This window comes from Myzus persicae, unplaced genomic scaffold (genome assembly GCF_001856785.1).
Source record: "Myzus persicae strain clone G006 unplaced genomic scaffold, MPER_G0061.0, whole genome shotgun sequence".
Lineage (NCBI taxonomy): Eukaryota > Metazoa > Arthropoda > Insecta > Hemiptera > Aphididae > Myzus > Myzus persicae.
The window spans coordinates 739,542-759,422 of NW_019101886.1; the positions used below are offsets into that span (position 1 = coordinate 739,542).

Sequence of the window (19,881 nt, forward strand, 5' to 3'; positions counted from 1 at the left end):
TCTAAGTTCAGTAGTGGCTTTATTTTATACTGTGTATTGATACATATAAATATATTGTAAATTCAGTAATATTTTTAAAATAAATTTATAAGTAAAATTAACAACAATACATGATAATTTATTATAGTGTGAAGTCAATCTAAATTTATATGTCCAAGACTTTAATCCATGTTTCCTTCGTAACTTTATTATTTCCATTGATATCCAACTCGAACCTTCTACTCGGGCATTCGTCTGTAATATGTGTTATTGTCATCCACAATCACATTCTGGGTTGTTCTTTAGTTTTCATTTGTACATCAAATGACCACAAAATTATCTACTAAAATGCTGTTCAAATAAACATTACATTGTGTAACTAAAATGTTTTCGAATGTAAATGAGAAACGGTTACCAACACATTTTGTGATAAATTATCAAATAATAATTAGTCATTGTACTCGACTTTTTTTTCAATTTCTTGAAAATTCATATTAAATATTGTATAAGTAATATGTGGAAAATGGACTTCAAAATATACAACTATTTCAAAATATATACTATTGTGGGAAAAAAGAGCTAATTATGCAAACTGCAAAATAAAAAATATTGCCTTACACTCCTAGTATTATGAAACAAATGTATATATAACTTGGTAGTAAATATTTATATTTATCGATAATATTTGTACATAATTAGAATATTATTTTCTATAAAATAAGTGGGGGGATGGAAAATGTGAATTATAAAATGTGGAAGGAGCCAGTGTGAGCCCCACTAGAACTGTTTACATGACATTATTGAATGCACTATGACATTTGGAATTACCGACATCGACTTGAAACCACTTTTTTTACGATTTCAATGATAGATTTTTTAAAATTCAATATTAATATTGTCCTTAATACATTATAAAAATAATATTGTTCTGCATCTAATTTAAAAAAACGTTAGACATTCGTTCATTTTTAAGATAGAGAGAAAACGAACACGCTTAATTATACCCAGTACCCCACCTTATAATTCAATTTACCTGCCTTATTAACATAATAATATTGCCATAACAGAATATTTTGAATAACTTCGTGTATAACGAGTTTGTTCACTTTTATAGTATTATAGTAGTATAGTTTTATAGTAGTTATAATACTATAGTATTAAATATTAATTCAGTATAGGTACGGAAACTGATGCGATCAGTATAATTATTTTTTTATTATATTTTGTTATTTTTAGTGTACACGTGTTATGCAATTGGTGTTTAAATAGCGACGGATAAACCGTAAACATGACTACGGTACAACAGCTACGAGATGAACTAGAAAACTTCAAAACAGTGGCAGTAGTTGATGACTCAGATTCAGCTGAGAAGCCTAATTTGAAAGGAGATTGGTTAAATTTTTTCCTATTATTGTTGTTGTACACGATGCAAGGCATACCATTTGGTTTAGCATTGGCGATGCCGATAATTTTGCAAAGCAACAAAAATGTATCTTACAAAGATCAAGTAAATATCTGATTCCACCTTTAAAATTGGGTACCAGTGTGATTAATATTGCATAATAAAAACTTTATTATTGATTTGTATCAAAATCTACGAAGTTATTTAATTTACCGTTATTTATAACATAATCGTGGTCGTATTTTGTTCCAGGCTATGTTCAGTTTAGTCGCATGGCCGGGTAGCTTACAACTGATATGGGCACCGATGGTAGACGCGCTGTACGTACAAAAAATGGGAAGACGAAAATCTTGGCTCATACCGGCTCAATATTTAATGGGTGCGCGTATTAACATACATTTTTCCGTTAAGCACGTTTATTTAAACGAGGAAGTATATTTTTAGATTGCTTTATAATTTGCAGAGGTACCAACTTTTTGGTATCAGTTTTTCGATTATATTATTTACTGATTCATTGGAAATATTAAGAGCGGTATAAATATCTTATACAGAACAAATGATTTCTATTGATTGTATTAAATGATCAACAAATTAACTATTAAGTCATAGTTAGCTTTTTTGAAGTGTTTCGAAACAAACTCGTTTATTTTGTAGGTAGATAGGCAGGTACTATAGAATCTTTTATTATATTCTTGACATTTTTTTTTATATTGGGTGATATTCATCCATGAGCACTAAATATGTTATACTCAAATTATTAAAATAAGTATTTATACCATTACAACCAAATCTAGTTGAGGGCCAAATTTATTGGATATTGTATTATTATGTTAATAAAAACTAAATTTGATAAATCATATAATATGTAATTAAGTTGACTATAATTTCGTAGAAACGGAAATAGTTTCTTTATTTTTAAGTGGCAATGTTAGATTCTGAGCGGAACGATGAATGTAATGATTTTACAACGATGTGTGTTTTATTTTTATTTATGTCTGTTATCAACTTTTGATAAAGTAAAAATTCTTTGATTTTCCTTAACAGAATCTTTTCTAAAAAGAAAAGTTAATCTAGTTTATAACGTACAAATTTCTAATAGTTTTCAAAAGCGTCAGGATAAACAAATGAAAAAACAAGGAAACACTGAGATTTTTACCTAAAACCAGTTTATGAAAAAATTGATTTTGTTTTTTTAGTGGAACCCTAAAAAAAAAAATATAAATACATAAAATGTTCACTAAATGTTTATCTAAGAAATATCATTACAACTTTTTGAGCTATTTATAGTTATTTATTTTGGGTTTTATTGATTTTTTTTAAAATTATGCCGATAAAAATTTTTGTTTGAGGAAAAAACTTGAAAATATGAAACAAAGTTCCTCATGAGTTGTTGTTATAGTGGAAACAAAAAAAAAATTCAGCTTTAATCCACAATAATTTTTGAATTTTCAATGATCATAAAAATCCGCGCGTACAACGGCTTAAGTTAGTCTACTGTAGTGTAGTTTATTTTCCTTCTTTAAACTATTTGTGTCGAACAGGAGCATGCTTCATTTATATGGCTGGCAATATTGATGAATGGTTGCCAGAGACGCGAAAGCCAGATATACCGAAGTTAGTATTAGTATTTTTCATCATGAAGACTTTGACTGCCACGCTAGACATAGTCGTCGACGGTTGGTCACTAACAATGCTGAAAAGGTCGGTGCTATTGTTAATTATTTTATTATTTCAAATAAGTATAACATGATAAATAATAATTAATTACTAATTATGTTACATAATTTTGATAACACACAGGAATAACGTGGGCTATTCATCTACTTGTAATTCAACAGGTCTGGCGATGGGCATAATGATAAGTTATTTATTTTCCATATTATTGACGTCAGAAGACTTTAGCAACAAGTACTTACGGATTAAGCCAGATCTGGGAGGAGTGTTCACTATGAAGAGTAAGCGAGTAAAACCCATTTTGGAAGATCTTTATTGAATAATAAATCTGTTTGTACTCGGATGACAATTATAACTGATTGTCAAAATATAAAATATTTACCAATTATTCTTAATTTATAGGTTTATTCTATGCTTGGGGTATTCTTTTTCTATTAATAACTACATTAGTTGCAATTTTTAAAAAAGAAAAAGATAACAGATTAGAGGACAACCACGTAAAGCTCAACATTGTTCAAAACTATTCACTAATTTGGGGCATTTTAAAACTACCTGGTATTCAATTATTGGCATTAACAATGCTGACAGCCAAGGTAAATATAATATATAGATGCGATTTTTTGCTCAGTCAAAATATTTGCAAATGTTATACAAGGTTCCTTGTAAGTTTTTGTTAGTGGAAATTAAAAAAAAAGTTGAGCGTAAATCCACAATCATATTTTATGAGTGTTAAAACTTAGAATTTTGACAAAATTCGTAAAAATCACGAAAATTAGCAAATTATATTTAGTTAGAAATTTATAAAACATTTTCTATTTATATCTAAGATTTAAAAATGTAATCCAAAATTCCTTGCAAGTTTTTTCTACCTTTACCAAAAAAAATTAATTTATTTTTCAAATTAAATTTGTTATGAGCGTTTGAAGTTGAAATGTTTACAACATTGGAGAATATCCAATCGATGATTTGTCCTATAGCGATTTTCTTATTTTGTTGTAATTCAAAAACGAATTTCTGTAAACGTTTGAAATTTACACCAAAAGTTTATTTGATCAATTAATATGCTTGATAAAATTTTCAAAATATTTTGACTCGTTAAAGCTGTTGATGGATATTTCCAATTTCCAATTTTTTTCCATTTTTTTTTCTGTAAATGGGAATACAATTTTTTTGGTTGGGTCGAAAAGCATGAAAATATAATACAAGACTCTTGATAACTTGTTACAAATAGCAGTTGAGAAATATTAAAAATACATAGGCATTTTTTTATAAGCATTTAAAGTTCAAATGTTGACAATATTTGTCAAATTTAAAATTGAAAATGATTTTGTAGTTGAAAATGTATACAATTTTCAATTTTTACAGATAAGGATTGAAATTTCAAAGAAAGGTCCCACTTAAGTAGTTTTTTACGTAACTAAGCAATCTAAAAATATATGAATGCAATCATTTTTATGGACATTTTAAGTTCGAATTCGGACAAAATTTCATGTTAACAAAGAATAACGTTTATCATTTTATTGTAATTCGGTTCCAAGACAGCCCAATTTTACAAAGGTTTTTTCATATTTTTCTAGCATCACAGGTAATTTAAGAACAATATTAATTCAACTTACCGGCTACCATATTAATAATAATTATGACAATATGCAATATCCTAAACTGACATACCGTCTCCGATCAGAATCGTTTTTCGTATACAATGATTTGATATCCTTGAATTAAAATTTAATACTATCCAATACAGCGACCTCTTAAACACCAATGTACAGCAAAGCGACATCCACATACTCGCTTTTTATATTTTTATCTATCTGTTATAATTATGTGTTATGTGTACATTATTTAAGATTGGATTTGCTGCAACCGACAGTCTTGCAATTTTGAAACTCATTGACGCAGGAGTACAAAAAGACAACATTATGGTTATACAGACAACAATGTATCTTGTGAAAATGGTTTTGCCACTGGTTGTAGCGAAATGCACCTCTGGTCCAAAACCTCTGAACATATACCTAACAGCAACACCTATCAGGTATATAAACATAAACATAATTAATTTTTCCTTACTGCATGTTTTTGAAAAAAAACAGATCACACGCAGGCCGCTTAATCATTTTAATTGATTTAAAAATACATAGTATTAAAATCCATTATTTTCCTGTCAATGAATTTGGTGTGCTGTTAAATAGTTTTATCCATACTGTAAAAATATAAAACAAGATACAATACATTAGTATAATTATTATTCTTGGCATTTGAGTGATTTTAAATATGATTTCAGATTACTTTTGAATATTTCATTTGGGATATTTATTTACTACACACCGACATTGATAACAATGAATGGGTTCGTCGACATTCCAATATATTACTATGCTCTATTAGTATTTATATTGTCAATGCATGATGTGAGTAATTATTATTTATTAATTTATAAGTGATTCAAATTCACACAATTTTAATTCAAAAACTGATATAATAAATTTTAATATCAGTTAAAAAAACATTTTATGTATAGTAATACTTTGTGATTTAATTTCTATAGATTCTAGATAACATTATGAGAGTAGCTATACTAGCTTTTTTCTCTCGAATAAGTGATTCACGTTTTGGTGGTACTTACATGTCATTACTGGGTACATTTTATAGTTTGGGAGCAGCATGGTCGTCTTCGGTCGCTATTGGAATGATAGATTTCTTAACGTTTCAACAATGTTCTGTAGATCACAAGAATAATTGCTCTACACCAAATCTGAAAAACGTAAGAAATTCAGATATAATTAGTTGATTAATATAAACAATGACAATACTATTTAGAATAATATAATATAATACTATAGCATTCTTAAAAAAGTGTTGATTAATTTTTTTAAACAAATTGTTCAAGTGGTTGTTTTAATCTAGGTAACAATCTCAAGTTTCAGAGAAACATTCAAAATTTTAGAGAATTCCATTTGGAAACACAATATAAAACATAAAATAATCAATTATAAATAGACAAAGCAAATAGAACAGTACCTAATATATACTATAGTTGCGTTAATTTTTTTGAAATTTAAAAATTATAGTTTTTAATTTTCAGTCTTTGTTTACACCTTTTTTTCAGGGATATGATATTAAAAAAAGTATTTTTTTTATTAAGAAACACACAATCTGTAGTTTTTATCGTAATTAGAAATAAGTGTATGTGATGACAGAATACAATTAAACTGCAAATTTTTAATGAGAAGCCACCCATTAGTGATACTCGACCCTTAAGTGTTTGAAATAGTTTTTTATTCATTTTATATTTACATTCTTTCCTATACTTTTGTTTTCTGCTTTTAGATGTGTAAAACAAATGGAGGGGATTGCATTGCTATAGTAAATGGTTTTTACTTAGAAACAGCTGTGTGTACCATAATCGGAATCATTTGGTTTTGTCTTTTCAGAAATGTGCTTAAAAATGTTCAAACTAAAGACCGTTCTTATTGGTTGGTCAATATAAAGAGACAAATAAAATAATATTGTATAGGTAATGTGTTTAAATGTGGATTGCTCTATACCCGTTTAGTCACAGTATCAATGTGTCATAGTGATGAACATTTCGAAAGAATGTATTTTTTTTATTATTTTAGTATTATGTATCAATAATTGTTATTATTTTCTCTGTTGAGGATTTAAATTTTAATGTTATAGTAATGTTGTTAGTTTGTTACTTATAAATTATAATATAACGATAAGTTATATTCGTAACATACCAGTTCGATAGGAATAAGGTTAACCATTGTGATCTGAATATAATATATATCATCTATATATGACGAAATTAAGTTGTTTTATTTACCTATAAAATCTAATCCTGATATTTCTGTGTACCTTCTCAGGAAAGTCGGATCTATAAAATGTAATAAAGATTATTTATTTATTTTTTTTATTAATCTTATTAATTACAATAATTGTTAATCGATGTGGCATTAGCTACAAGTTTCAGTTAGAACATATTTTCATTTGTTCAGAGTATTTAAACTGAAATTGGATTATTATATAAGTTCATACTAGTTAACTTAATTAACATAGAACTATAATTTTTGCCATAACTTACAAATTAAGTTTAAGCGATTTTTTTGCATTTTTTAGTTTTAATAAGTTGCAAGATTTGCGAAGAAATTTCGATTTCATAAATTTACCAGTTACGCACAGAAGATTTAAAAAAAAACATAAATTAATTTAATTGAATAATATTTGTTCAGTTTGATCTATTATACTTTTATAATTTATAATGATTTATTACAATAATATTGTTAATCAATGTCGTAATTACCATGTCCATTTGTTCATAGTATTTAAACTGAAATTGATTTCCCATATAAGCTCTAATCGCTCAAACTTAATTTGTGGGTTAAAACTCTTCAAAATGCTCGGTTTTTAAAAAAACCGTGTTTTTGAGTTTAAAATACTAAAAATATTCATTTTTGGAATTTTGTTTTTGGAAATATTAGTATTTTTACTTGGCGTGTTTTTGAAATCAGACTACCTATCTCACTTAATTGTTATGTTATTAAGCAAAGCAAATCTTAATTGTAGGTTTTACGTGGTTTATTAACAATAACATCAAAAGTAATTAAGATAATTAAATTCTGATTTCACCTACACGTTGAGCATAGAATACTAACATGTCCAAAAAAATCTAAAGAATGTTTGGGAAGTACATCTACATTCGTTCCTAAAATTTGTGTATACCGCAACACAGAATTATTTAAAAATCGGCTTTCTTAGCGCTCTTGGCGGACAATGCGCGCATTAAATACAGCCAAATAAAGACTCAAAACTTTCTTAATCAAAGATAGGTTGTGACCAAACCGTATTATCAACGGGCGCTTGTAAAGTCACGTTCCATCCTTCAAAATGTGAAATTATTTATTATCTTTACCTTATAATTGTTGTAACTGCTGTACCATGATGTGGTGTCGGGTTACGTGTTCGAAAATGATATGTTCGAATAAAATGTGTTCGAATGAAAAGTGTTCGAAAAAGCATATGTTCGGATGAATTTTTGTTCGAATGAATTTTTGTTCGAAAACTTTGTATTTATTATTTTGATATTATATATATTAAAATATCTATTATCTATAGTATATTCCGACTATTATACCGTTAACCAGGGAAAGACGGTTATTTAAGACTTATATTTAACAATTAACATTATGGCGCGTTTCCCTCGTCGCAGTCGTCGGGCTCCGGCCTAATATAGTATCTGATATATAGAGCAATAAATTTTATCTACTCGTTATATTATCGTAAGCTTTATCATAATATGGGTTTCTGTAACATAGGTACCGACTGTAATTTACCTACTGCTGCAGTATATTTCCGATTGTCAGACCGAATGAAATAGCCAACAAATATGTCGACGTGTACTATAAAATTAATATCTACTATACATAATAAAAATATGTTATTAGTTAATGAGTATGAATTTATGTTTAATAAAAATAATTTTCGTAAACGGGATAATGAAAATGTGTACTATTGGATCTGTGTCAAAAAATGTGGTGCTAAATTTCGAACAATTATTAAAAACAATGAACATGTTAAAGACGAGTCGTGCATATTAATGGATCATTCACATGCACCAAATCCTATAAAAAATGAATGCAAAATAATTAAAAATAAAATCAAAACTGCTGCATTGCAATCTCAAGATAACCCACACAAAATTTATCAGGAGCAAATAATTGGAGTTCCTTCTGTTGTCTCTTCACAAATTAGCAAAAATGCATCAAAACAACTTATTAAAAGACAGAGAAAAGGTAAATTAATCGAACCTTCTTGTATAGAACATTTTAACACTCCTATTGAATTAAAAAAAACATTTTCTGGTCAAGAATTTTTAATCAAGGAAATTTACGATGACAACAATAGAATAATTATTTTTACAACATTTCAAAATTGTTTGTATTTAAAAGAATCAGAGTTTTGGCTTGCAGATGGAACATATAAATCTTGTCCTAGTTTCTTTAAACAATTGTACACAATTCATGGATCTATTAAGAGAGGAAACGACCAGATATGTTTACCATTAGTGTTTACCCTTATGACAAATCAAACTGAAAATTCGTATAAACTTATGTTTACAGCACTTAATGATTTTGCTATTGAACATCGTATTAATTTTAAAGATAATAAGGATCTTGAAATTATTACTGATTTCGAAATTGCTGCTATAAATGCCATCAATGATGTTTTTCCATTTGCAATGCATTCTGCGTGTTTTTTTCACTTTTCACAAAATATTTATCGTCACATACAAAAGGAAGGATTAACGACCAAGTATATGGAAGATCAAAACTTCAACTTACTTTGTCGACATTTACCAGCATTGGCTTTCCTTCCAGTTTCCAAAGTACGTATATACCGCGAATTTTAATGCCCAGCATTATTGTTAATATCATTAACAACACATTTTCGCATATTTTCCTAATAAATATATATTTTATTTATTTAGGTCAATGAAAGTTGGAAACAGCTTAAAGCTGAATTTTCGAATGATGAAAGAGAACAAAAATTAATAGATTACTTCGAAACAACGTATGTTACTGGTAGATCAGTGAGACTCCGCGGGCGAAATCCCCAAGTACGACCCCCGTTATATCCGCCAGAATTATGGTCAGTAGCACAACGAGTTGAATATGAATTGCCACGGACTACTAATATCACTGAATCTTGGCATAGTCATTTAAATAGGTAATTTTAAAATTGATAGAATGTATACATTTTATATTTTATATCATAATATTGTACAGGTTGATATCGAAACATCCAGGTGCTTATAAATTCATAACACTTCTTCAAAAAATGCAGCACGAGAACGAAAGCTTAATTGAACAATTTATACAAGGCAGAATTGTAAAAAAAATAAAGATATCCCGACAACAACACGAAGAAAGAATTAAAAATTTAGTTTTAAGATTTAAAAATAGTAATCAAAATAACATTGAGTTTTTAAGAGGCATTGCGTACAATTTACACTTTTAACTTGAATATACTTGTATATACATTTATTTATTTTACTGGACGATAATATACCTATAATTTAATAATTTTTTTCACTATATAAATAATAAATAAATAAATAATATTTTAATATAATATGCTTGTTTTTAAGAATGAGTTTAACTAACCTAACCTAACCTATCGGAAATATACTGCAGCAGTAGGTAAATTACAGTCGGTACCTATGTTACAGAAACCCATATTATGATAAAGCTTACGATAATATAACGAGTAGATAAAATTTATTGCTCTATATATCAGATACTATATTAGGCCGGAGCCCGAAGACTGCGACGAGGGAAACGCGCCATAATGTTAATTGTTAAATATAAGTCTTAAATAACCGTCTTTCCCTGGTTAACGGTATAATAGTCGGAATATACTATAGATAATAGATATTTTAATATATATAATATCAAAATAATAAATACAAAGTTTTCGAACAAAAATTCATTCGAACAAAAATTCATCCGAACATATGCTTTTTCGAACACTTTTCATTCGAACACATTTTATTCGAACATATCATTTTCGAACACATAACCCCTCGTCCCATGATGTACATAGTCAAAAGCCGATATTATCGCCGTTGTCGACAAACTAGGATTTCTTTAAAAACCATTAAAAATTAGTTTTGTTCGTAAAACCGGGGGTCCGATAATTGGGAGTCGGCGAACTGGAAACAAACCATTTTGATACAATGCGTCTACCCAATGTGTTTGTAGTTAAAAATGATACTCATTAAGTAAACGCATTTAAAACTTATAAGACGTCTAAGAAAATAGTACATATTATTTTGTACTGCTATTGCTTAAATTTCTAGAACTGTCAGCACAATGTTATTATTTAGAAAAGGCAAGGATCAAAACTTTAGAATAGGTATTTGTCAAAGACAGTGGATTCTGAATTTTTGTTCAGATGCTGGATATCCCTGTTTCAATCTACTAACGACTAATTCAATTTTAAATTACAGATAGTATGCGTAATCATTTTTTTTACTGTACAGTGTTTTATTTTTTGTTGTAGGACATTATGTTTGTTATGCTTATATATTAATACTATACAACGAATTTCATAAAAATTAATTAAAACATAGGTTAAGTATTCCAATGTACTTTTACAGTGTAATTTAAGTATTTATAGTATTCATAGTAAATATCGTGAATTAACAATTTTAAGTACCTGCTATTATGTTTCAATTGAATGAAATATCAAGATACAATTAGTTTTGACTGAGTAGCAAATTTAAGAATGAATGAAAAAAAAGCTACTTGGGAAATTTTTCAATTTACTACAAAGTTGATAAATAATGTTACACTTAAATAAGTACCCATGTACATTTTACATGTACTTATTGAATTGTAGTAACAAAATCTAAGAAACTTAGAACATTAATACATACATAGTTAATTATAGAGAAAACAAATATACTTTATTATACCTTGCAGTACCAAACCTTGTATATAATTATCACCATGTACCACCTTATATATACGTACTATTATATTACATTTTAACATTGCTATAACAGCATATTTTGTGTATAACGAGTTTGTCTACTTCCATGATTTTTTTAAGTGTAGGTAATTTCAGTGATCGATATAATTACTTTATACTATTTTTGATATTTTAAGTCTATATTATTTTTATTATGCGTTTAGTATCTGAATGGTGAAGACTAAACCGTTAACATGACTCCTGTACTACACCTAGAAGAAGAACTAGAAAGCCTCAGAGCAGTGACAGTAGTCGATGATTCGAACTTGGACGAGAAGCCAAATTTGAAAGGAGATTGGTTGAATTTTTTCCTATTGTTGTTGCTGTACACGATGCAAGGCATACCATTTGGCTTAACATTGGCAATGCCGATAATTTTGCAAAGCAACAAAAATGTATCTTACAAAGATCAAGTAAATATCTGATTTCACATTGAAAATTACTTACTTGTGCGATTAATTATTGTTTAATATGATTAATGTTTAACATTGATTTGTTTTCAAATCTACGAAATGGCTTAATTTACCATTATGTGGTCGTATTTTGTTCCAGGCTATGTTCAGTTTAGTTGCATGGCCGGACAGCTTAAAATTGATATGGGCCCCTTTGGTAGACGCGGTATACGTACAAAAGATAGGAAGACGAAAATCTTGGCTTATACCAGTTCAATATTTAATGGGTACGTGTACTAATGTACTATAGAATGTGTAAATGTCTCAACTTTCTGCATGTTTAATAAACGTGAGAGTATCTGTTTAGATTACGAAAAGATGTGTGTACATATCAGTTGAAATTGTCAACGTATTGTTGGTAGTCGGTAGTTGCCCATGCGTAATTCAGGAATCCAGACATTAAAAAAACCTTGTTTTGTCAAAAACTGAATGTTATATTATATTATATTTTATTAAAATAAGTTTATCATTTTTAATATTTAGGGTTAAGCTGGTAAACTATGTCGTTGTAAAATAGCTTTTAAAGGATTAAGGATTTTTCAAATCGTCTCAATTATATTTTTTGACAAAATAATGTTGATTTTTATCTGTGTTGAAAAATGTTGAAATTGTGATAAAAAATTGGCACTTAAAAATAATGAAATGTTTTTATTTTAAATTTTTTGAAATTCCATATTATCGATCCATAATCATTAAAAACCAAGTGTACAACGACTTAAGATACACGTTGCTCAGTATGCGGTAGTGTAGTTTATTGCCTTTCTTGAAACTATTTGTGTCGAACAGGAGCATGCTTCATTTATATGGCTGGAAATATTGATGAATGGTTGCCAGAGACGCGAAAGCCAGATATACTGAAGTTAGTATTTGTATTTTTCATCATGAAAGTATTAGTCATCACGGAAGATATAGTCGTCGACAGCTGGGCACTGACAATGCTCAAAAAGTCAGTGTTATGGTTAACTAACTTTTACATTATTTAAAATACGTATAACAATCATAATAAATAAAACTGGTGTTTTATTTTGGTATCATTCAGGAATAACGTAGGCTATGCATCTACATGCAATGCAACCGGTCAAGTGATGGGCATGATGATAAGTTATATATTTTCCGTCTTGTTGACTTCAGAAGACTTTAGCAACAATTACTTACGTATTGAACCAGGCGTAGGAGGAGTATTCACTATGAAATGTAAGCAAGTAAGCAAGTAAGCATGTCTTGACAGATCATTAGTGGATAATAAATCTGGGACAAACTTGAATTTCGGTCAACGAAAGGAAAACATTGTAAATTGCGCCTAGTATTTTCCAGGTGCGATTTTTTATGTAGTAAATTGTGCCCAAAAGAAATATTTTTTTTTATGATAGTCATTTAGCATTACACAGAGGACTATCATTGTCATCGACTATCATTGTCCTCCAAAAATCATTTTTTGGTTTACTTGAAATAAATAAATAAGTTAATAAATATGGAAAAATTAATTTTTTTTCAAATTAAATGATATTGAATCGACAAGTTGTTTTAAATTTTAGTTGTTAGATTTGTTTATGCAGTAAATGACAATAGAAATCAGGTAAATTATATAATATTATAGAGTTAATAAAAATGCAATTATAAGCAATGAGTAATGAGACATTATCTTCACATATTCAACACTATTGCACGCAAAAGGCTTATTAAAATATTACATGTATATGTATAAAGTTGATTAATATCGTTAATGTCATAATGATTATAGAGATGAAAGTTTGGATTATCCACTAATAAATGAACAGCGTTTAAAATGAATTCAAGGTCACTTAGATATTATGGGTAACATACTATACTCATTTTGGAAACCAAAAAATCCCAGGTGCAATTTACTATAGTATTTTTAATACCTGCTCAAGTGCGCCAATTTGCAAGCGCCCTAGGATCTGATTATACTCTAATGAAAATAATAACTGGTTGTCAAAATATAAAATAAACGAGTAGTTTCTTTTGATTCTTAATTTTTGCAGGTTTATGCTATGCTTGGGGTATTCTATTTATTTTAATAACTACATTGATTGCAATGTTTAAAAAAGAAAAAGATCACAGACTAGAGGACGATCACATAAAGCTCAACATTGTTCAAAACTATTCACTAATTTGGGGCATTTTAAAACTACCTGGTATTCAGTCATTGGCATTAACATTGCTGACAGCTAAGGTAAATATAATAAATATAAATACATAATCAAAAGTTATTATTTACATAAACTGATGAATTGAAAATACTCACTGAAACCATTGGTTTTGGAAATATTATACTCGCTTTGTATTTATAATTATATGTGTAAAAATAAGTATTTCATGCTTTATATACTGATATCGAACCTATAATTACCTTAGTATTGAACCTTGAAAGTTCCGAATGTTAGGAAGATAGTAACATTTTATGAAATCGATATTTAGTACAATTTTTATTTAATTTGTGCTCTTTTATCCATCAGTAATAATGTGTATTGTGTATATTATTCAAGATCGGATTTGCTGCAACTGATAGTCTAGCGCTTTTAAAACTCATTGATGCGGGAGTACCAAAAGACAACATTATGGTTATACAGACAGCAATGTTTGTTGTAAAAATGATTTTGCCACTAGTTGTAGCAAAATATACTTCTGGGCCAAAACCGATGAACATATACCTAACAGCAACTCCTTTCAGGTAAATAAACCAAAATACCTACTTGTGTGTTCGGAGGACATGTACTATTAGATCTGTACTTTAAAGGAAACAATATAGAAACACCTAAACAAGTATTCATTCTTAGTTAGTAGCTATTTACAATTAGAATTTATACTGTAGATTAATTACATTTTATGGTTTATACCTTCAATATTTTGCATTACGTAATAGTGTAATACGCTGTGATTTATATTAACTTTGTCCAGTAGGCACACAAATTATTGATAAATACTACAAATGAAATATTTTAAACGGTTACGTATCAAAATACATCATAATTTCAATGTACAATTCTATATGCTAATAATATTTACACCCAATATATTATAATAAAATCGTATCACCATTCACCAATATGATACAGTATAAGTTACACTTCTAAGTAGTAAGGTATATTTAATATTGACGAAATTGTCTTGTGAATGTATAATCCATTGACCATTGATACTTATACGCCATATTAATTAAGGTTATAACAAAAGTCAAAACTACATACAAATATATCATTTGATGTTAATCTAACTTACATTAAGCCTTATTAATTAAAAGTAAAAAAAAAAATAATAAAATTATCAATTACCTAGTTATATAATTTTCTTTTGCGTTTAGACGTTTTGGTTCGAAAAAACGAAAGTATTGGTTTTTTAATATAAAATAATGATGTGTTTTTTTCAACGTGTATTTTTAAATAGAAACAAGTATTGAATCGTTTCGTAATCTTTTTTTTTGGCTTAGGTACCTACATGAGGTATATATTCAGTATGTTAATTTACTGGAATGTCAGTATTCTCTAATACGAAATTCAATTTAGATATTGTACTGCAATTTTTTTAATCTAATGCATGACTATTATAATGACTTCTCTTTTATTATGTTAGAAAATAAATAAATTTCAAAAAATGGTTTCTTTTTTCAAATTATATTTGAATAATACAGTGGCTTACAATAATAAGAGATGATAATAATAATATAATGTTTGATGTACATAAACAAACTGGTAGTAGGTATATATATTTTTTTAATGGAGAAGACATTCAAACTTATGAGGGTTAATTTCAAATTTAACACACAAATTTAGTTGAGGAAGCACGCATTTTTTACACTCGTTTCCACAAACGACTCCATATTCACACCCTAACCCTCTCATAAACGATCTTTCTATCCATACATTACCTGGAAATCCTAACCGCAGACTGAAAAGGAAGTGGTGCCGTGACCTATTACAAAACTTTAATGTCTAACGTCTCCCAAAAAAAAAAAAAATATAAATTATGTAATTATAGTAAAAATTAATTAAATTAATTAATCAATTAGTCAAGAGTCACTAATGGGTGGTTGCTTAAATCACGCCTGTCACGTAACATGTACTTATATCATATAAGCTTATTGTGCAAATTGTACAGATTGTTTATTTCAAATAAAAAAGAAAAAAAAAACACACAAATTTACAAATACATACTCAGGTAACAATTTTGCACAATAATAGATCTTGATATTGAATTAGTTATATTTTATATTGTGATTAAGACTGGTTTTAAATATTTAACCGTCAATGTACTAGTGGTACTGTTAAATACGTCTATCCACACAGTAAATAAATAAAACATAATAAAATATATTATATAATTATTTTCGCATATAAGTCATTTTAAATATAATTTCAGATTACTTTTGAATATTTCATTTGCGGTATTTATTTATTACACTCCGACTTTGATAACAATGAATGGGTTCGTCCATATTCCAATATATTACTATGCTCTATTAGTATGTATATTATCAGTACATGATGTGAGTAATTATTGTTTATTAATTAATAGGTGATTCAAATTCACACAACATTAATTAAAATACTGATATGATAGACTTCAATATCAGTTAAGAAAAACATTTCAAGTATACCAATAACTTTGTGATTTAATTTCTATAGATGATAGATAACATTATGAGAGTAGCTACAATAGCTTTTTTCTCTCGAATAAGTGACTCACGTTTTGGTGGTACTTACATGTCATTATTGGGTACACTTTCAAGCTTGGGAGCAGCATGGTCATCTTCAGTCGCTATTGGAATTGTGGATTTCTTATCGTTTAAAGAATGTTCTTTAGACCAAAAAAATGATTGCTCTACATTAAATCTGAAAGACGTAAGAAATTGAAGTATAATTTGTTGATTAATACATGCGTTGACAATAATAATATTTAGGATATTATATGATCACTTATGACCATGGTCTTAAAAATATTTATTTTAATTTGTCACAGGCTAGTTTATTATTATATATTTATACATAAACTTGAAATATTAAGCTGAATCCTTTATACTAAGTGGGCATGTGATTGTTTTGTGATAGGTAAGAACTAACAACCCCAATTTTAAGAAAAACATTCAGAATTGTAGAGAACTTTATTTTGCAATGCATCATAAATTGTAATATTAAATATTATAAATAGACGAAGCAAATAAAAAAGACAAATTATTTACTTGCGTTAAATTATTGCAATTAACAAATTATATTTTTCACTCTTCGGTATTTATTTCAAATTTTTTTTGAAATTTAAACTATTTTTTTCTTTTTATTGATATCAAGCATCGGCGACTATGACCGTTTTACCATTTTTTGGGGGGTTACGGTTGGTTGAGGAACATGTGTATGTGGGGCGAGGATTGGTCACTAAAAAGTTTTTAGTTAGGTGACCAATCCGGGAACTAGCGATGACGGCCGATGGTTTATCTCAGAACACGTTAGTGACTGAGGCCAACCACCGAGCCACACTAGGGCCCACATTAAATAATTTAATGGTGTTGAAATAAATATTTACAATAGTTTTTTATTCGATTTGTTTTTGCAGTCTTTTGTTTTCTGTTTTTAGATGTGTGAAACAAATGAAAAGGATTGTGTTGTTATAGTGAATGGTTTTTATGTAGAAACAGCTGCGTGTACCATAATCGGAATCATTTGGTTTTATATTTTTCGAAATATTCTTAGAAATGTTCAAACTAAAGGCCGTTCTTATTGGTTGGTCAATATAAAGAGACCAAGAACATGAAAGAAACCTGAACGAACACAGAACCGTGTTTCTACACATAGCTTCCAAAGATAAATAAAATCATAATAATATTCGATCTTAAAAAAAGAATCGGATTTTATACTACCTATTTTACCTTCTACATGTCTATGCGAAATTCTAAACAAGATCTATATTAAAATCAGGTTAGGTGAGGAATAAACATAATACTATATAACCTATATGCTATGCTTCGTAGGCGGATGCAATTCGCAAATTGGAACAGCCGTTGTCGGTCTTATCATTTATTAGTTATTCATTACCAAGTATTTATTCTGTTGTTTTTTATTTATATGACATTGTTTTTGTTTTTTTTTTGTACAAGTTATATGATTCTAACTATTTAAAATTTTTTTTACTTTTATTTTGTATTTGAATTTGAGTTTTAAGTTAAATTTTTTAAATCAAATGTAAGATATTTCAATATTTGTGTGTATTTTTTCCCAGGATTTGAAATGATTAAAATAACTGTCAGGGGGAGCCAGTGGCATTTCACAATCCGATGCCTTGTGAACTAATTATGGAATTTGGTGAGCTGTCTTACATTTCAAACTCTAAAAGTTTAGAAAAACAGAAAAAATCAATAAAAATTACTAAAAATGTTATCTAATTATCTGCAGATAATCAGATAGGTATCAATTTTATTTATCTAGATAGGATATAAAAATACATGAATTTTTGTATCTAGATGAAATAAAAAGATAAATATTTTTATCTAGATAACGCACAATACTGATTATAACAGAACAATAATTCTTGTTACTTTTTTTTATAGGTTATTATAATAAAGGTAACCATTTTTTCATTTTATATATTAAAATTAATTAACTGTAAAATATAATTCAATACCTACGTCAATTCTTGGAAAATTTAATAGATAAAACAACTTTATAATTCATTTAACGCCAACATTTTTGATGTAACATTATAAAGCTCAGATGAATCAAATAAAAAAACTCGTTCAATGCTATAACAAAATAAGAATGAAAAAAACGAGTCAAGACAAAAAATAAAATAATAATCGATACACTTTTAAATTCAATTTTGCCAAATCTATTTCCTGACACGTTTCATTAATTATTAAAATAATATTATTACTATATGAAAGAGCATATTATAAAATATCATAATTCAATACATTGTACCTACAGGGTTGGACACCGAAACACCGTTTATTTTTGTTTTTGGGGAGTTGAACATAGAAAACCCCAACACATTATGGATCACACTGCCTAGTGGTTGACACTGAATATAAAGTGTTATGTGTACTTTTTCATAAATGTAATGTTTCGATTGTCGAAAAAAGTATTTTCGAATGAAGACTCGTCTTTGTACTTGGCTTATAAAAATATTATATTATACATGTCAACGGGCCACACAATACAACCAATCACAACTAAAGAAAATAATAAGAATATTCCTCATCATTTAAGGAATAAAATCAACATAAGGTATAATATTATAATCTGGTCGTATGACACGCACGCTAACTACTACGGTGGCGTCGGCAGCAGCGTCGTCTACGACGTCAAGTTATGTAAATAATATTATAATATTATGTTGACATAGGTACCTCGTATCGTTTATTAATTATATTCTATACGATTTATACATTACACATGCTGAAAATAGTTGAGAAATATGGATATAGGTATATATGTAGGTACACGATGTAGGTAGATTTATAATATTATATAGCTTCGATCTCACGCATTTGCAAGTCGTTTCGATAATAGCATAATATTATAATCTCATAACATCTATAAAAAAAAACAGGTGACAAAAATAATACCGTTATTATCGATGGTAAGAATAACAAAATCATTAGTTATTATTAAAGGGCCGATTATTAGGTCTCAAAAGTTAAAAATATGGTTCTAACATGCTTTTTTTAATTCAAATAATTTAAAAATCTGTATACCAGCTACAATTGAAACATACATATATGGAAAATTCAAAATATACAAAATGAGTTAACATTGAACTTTATATATGTATGATATTTACATTTACCATCCATTCATTGCACACCATGTTAAATAATATGCTTAAACATGA

At 28.0% G+C, this 19,881-nt stretch overlaps 3 protein-coding genes across 3 annotated transcripts; all 3 read left to right on the forward strand.

Moving 5' to 3' along the window:
• Window positions 1-1,131: 1,131 nt before the first annotated feature.
• Window positions 1,132-6,866, forward strand: LOC111030673 (acetyl-coenzyme A transporter 1-like). Its single transcript, XM_022310304.1, has 9 exons — window positions 1,132-1,486; window positions 1,634-1,760; window positions 2,923-3,082; window positions 3,182-3,336; window positions 3,458-3,648; window positions 4,906-5,090; window positions 5,340-5,466; window positions 5,604-5,819; window positions 6,386-6,866. The coding sequence occupies exons 1-9, from the start codon at window positions 1,268-1,270 to the stop codon at window positions 6,560-6,562; spliced, it is 1,557 nt and encodes a 518-aa protein (XP_022165996.1). The 5' UTR covers window positions 1,132-1,267; the 3' UTR covers window positions 6,563-6,866.
• Window positions 6,867-8,426: 1,560 nt separating this feature from the next.
• On the forward strand, window positions 8,427-10,109 carry LOC111030671. Its single transcript, XM_022310302.1, has 3 exons — window positions 8,427-9,443; window positions 9,546-9,784; window positions 9,844-10,109. The coding sequence occupies exons 1-3, from the start codon at window positions 8,445-8,447 to the stop codon at window positions 10,073-10,075; spliced, it is 1,470 nt and encodes a 489-aa protein (XP_022165994.1). The 5' UTR covers window positions 8,427-8,444; the 3' UTR covers window positions 10,076-10,109.
• Window positions 10,110-11,764: 1,655 nt separating this feature from the next.
• Window positions 11,765-18,120, forward strand: LOC111030667 (acetyl-coenzyme A transporter 1-like). Its single transcript, XM_022310294.1, has 9 exons — window positions 11,765-12,003; window positions 12,143-12,269; window positions 12,829-12,988; window positions 13,082-13,236; window positions 14,046-14,236; window positions 14,550-14,734; window positions 16,420-16,546; window positions 16,686-16,901; window positions 17,629-18,120. Exons 1-9 carry the CDS (start codon window positions 11,785-11,787, stop codon window positions 17,803-17,805), a joined length of 1,557 nt encoding a protein of 518 aa, XP_022165986.1. The 5' UTR covers window positions 11,765-11,784; the 3' UTR covers window positions 17,806-18,120.
• The last annotated feature ends 1,761 nt before the right edge of the window (window positions 18,121-19,881 follow it).

Coding starts and splice junctions, on each gene's coding strand:
- LOC111030671 (XM_022310302.1), top strand. CDS start 8,445: ATGTCGACGTGTACTATAAAATTAATATCTACTATACATAATAAAAAT. Junction 9,444..9,545: donor CTTTCCTTCCAGTTTCCAAA/GTACGTATATAC, acceptor TTATTTATTTAG/GTCAATGAAAGTTGGAAACA. Junction 9,785..9,843: donor TGGCATAGTCATTTAAATAG/GTAATTTTAAAA, acceptor AATATTGTACAG/GTTGATATCGAAACATCCAG.
- LOC111030673 (XM_022310304.1), top strand. CDS start 1,268: ATGACTACGGTACAACAGCTACGAGATGAACTAGAAAACTTCAAAACA. Junction 3,083..3,181: donor TCACTAACAATGCTGAAAAG/GTCGGTGCTATT, acceptor GATAACACACAG/GAATAACGTGGGCTATTCAT. Junction 3,337..3,457: donor AGGAGTGTTCACTATGAAGA/GTAAGCGAGTAA, acceptor CTTAATTTATAG/GTTTATTCTATGCTTGGGGT.
- LOC111030667 (XM_022310294.1), top strand. CDS start 11,785: ATGACTCCTGTACTACACCTAGAAGAAGAACTAGAAAGCCTCAGAGCA. Junction 13,237..14,045: donor AGGAGTATTCACTATGAAAT/GTAAGCAAGTAA, acceptor TAATTTTTGCAG/GTTTATGCTATGCTTGGGGT. Junction 14,237..14,549: donor TAACATTGCTGACAGCTAAG/GTAAATATAATA, acceptor ATATTATTCAAG/ATCGGATTTGCTGCAACTGA.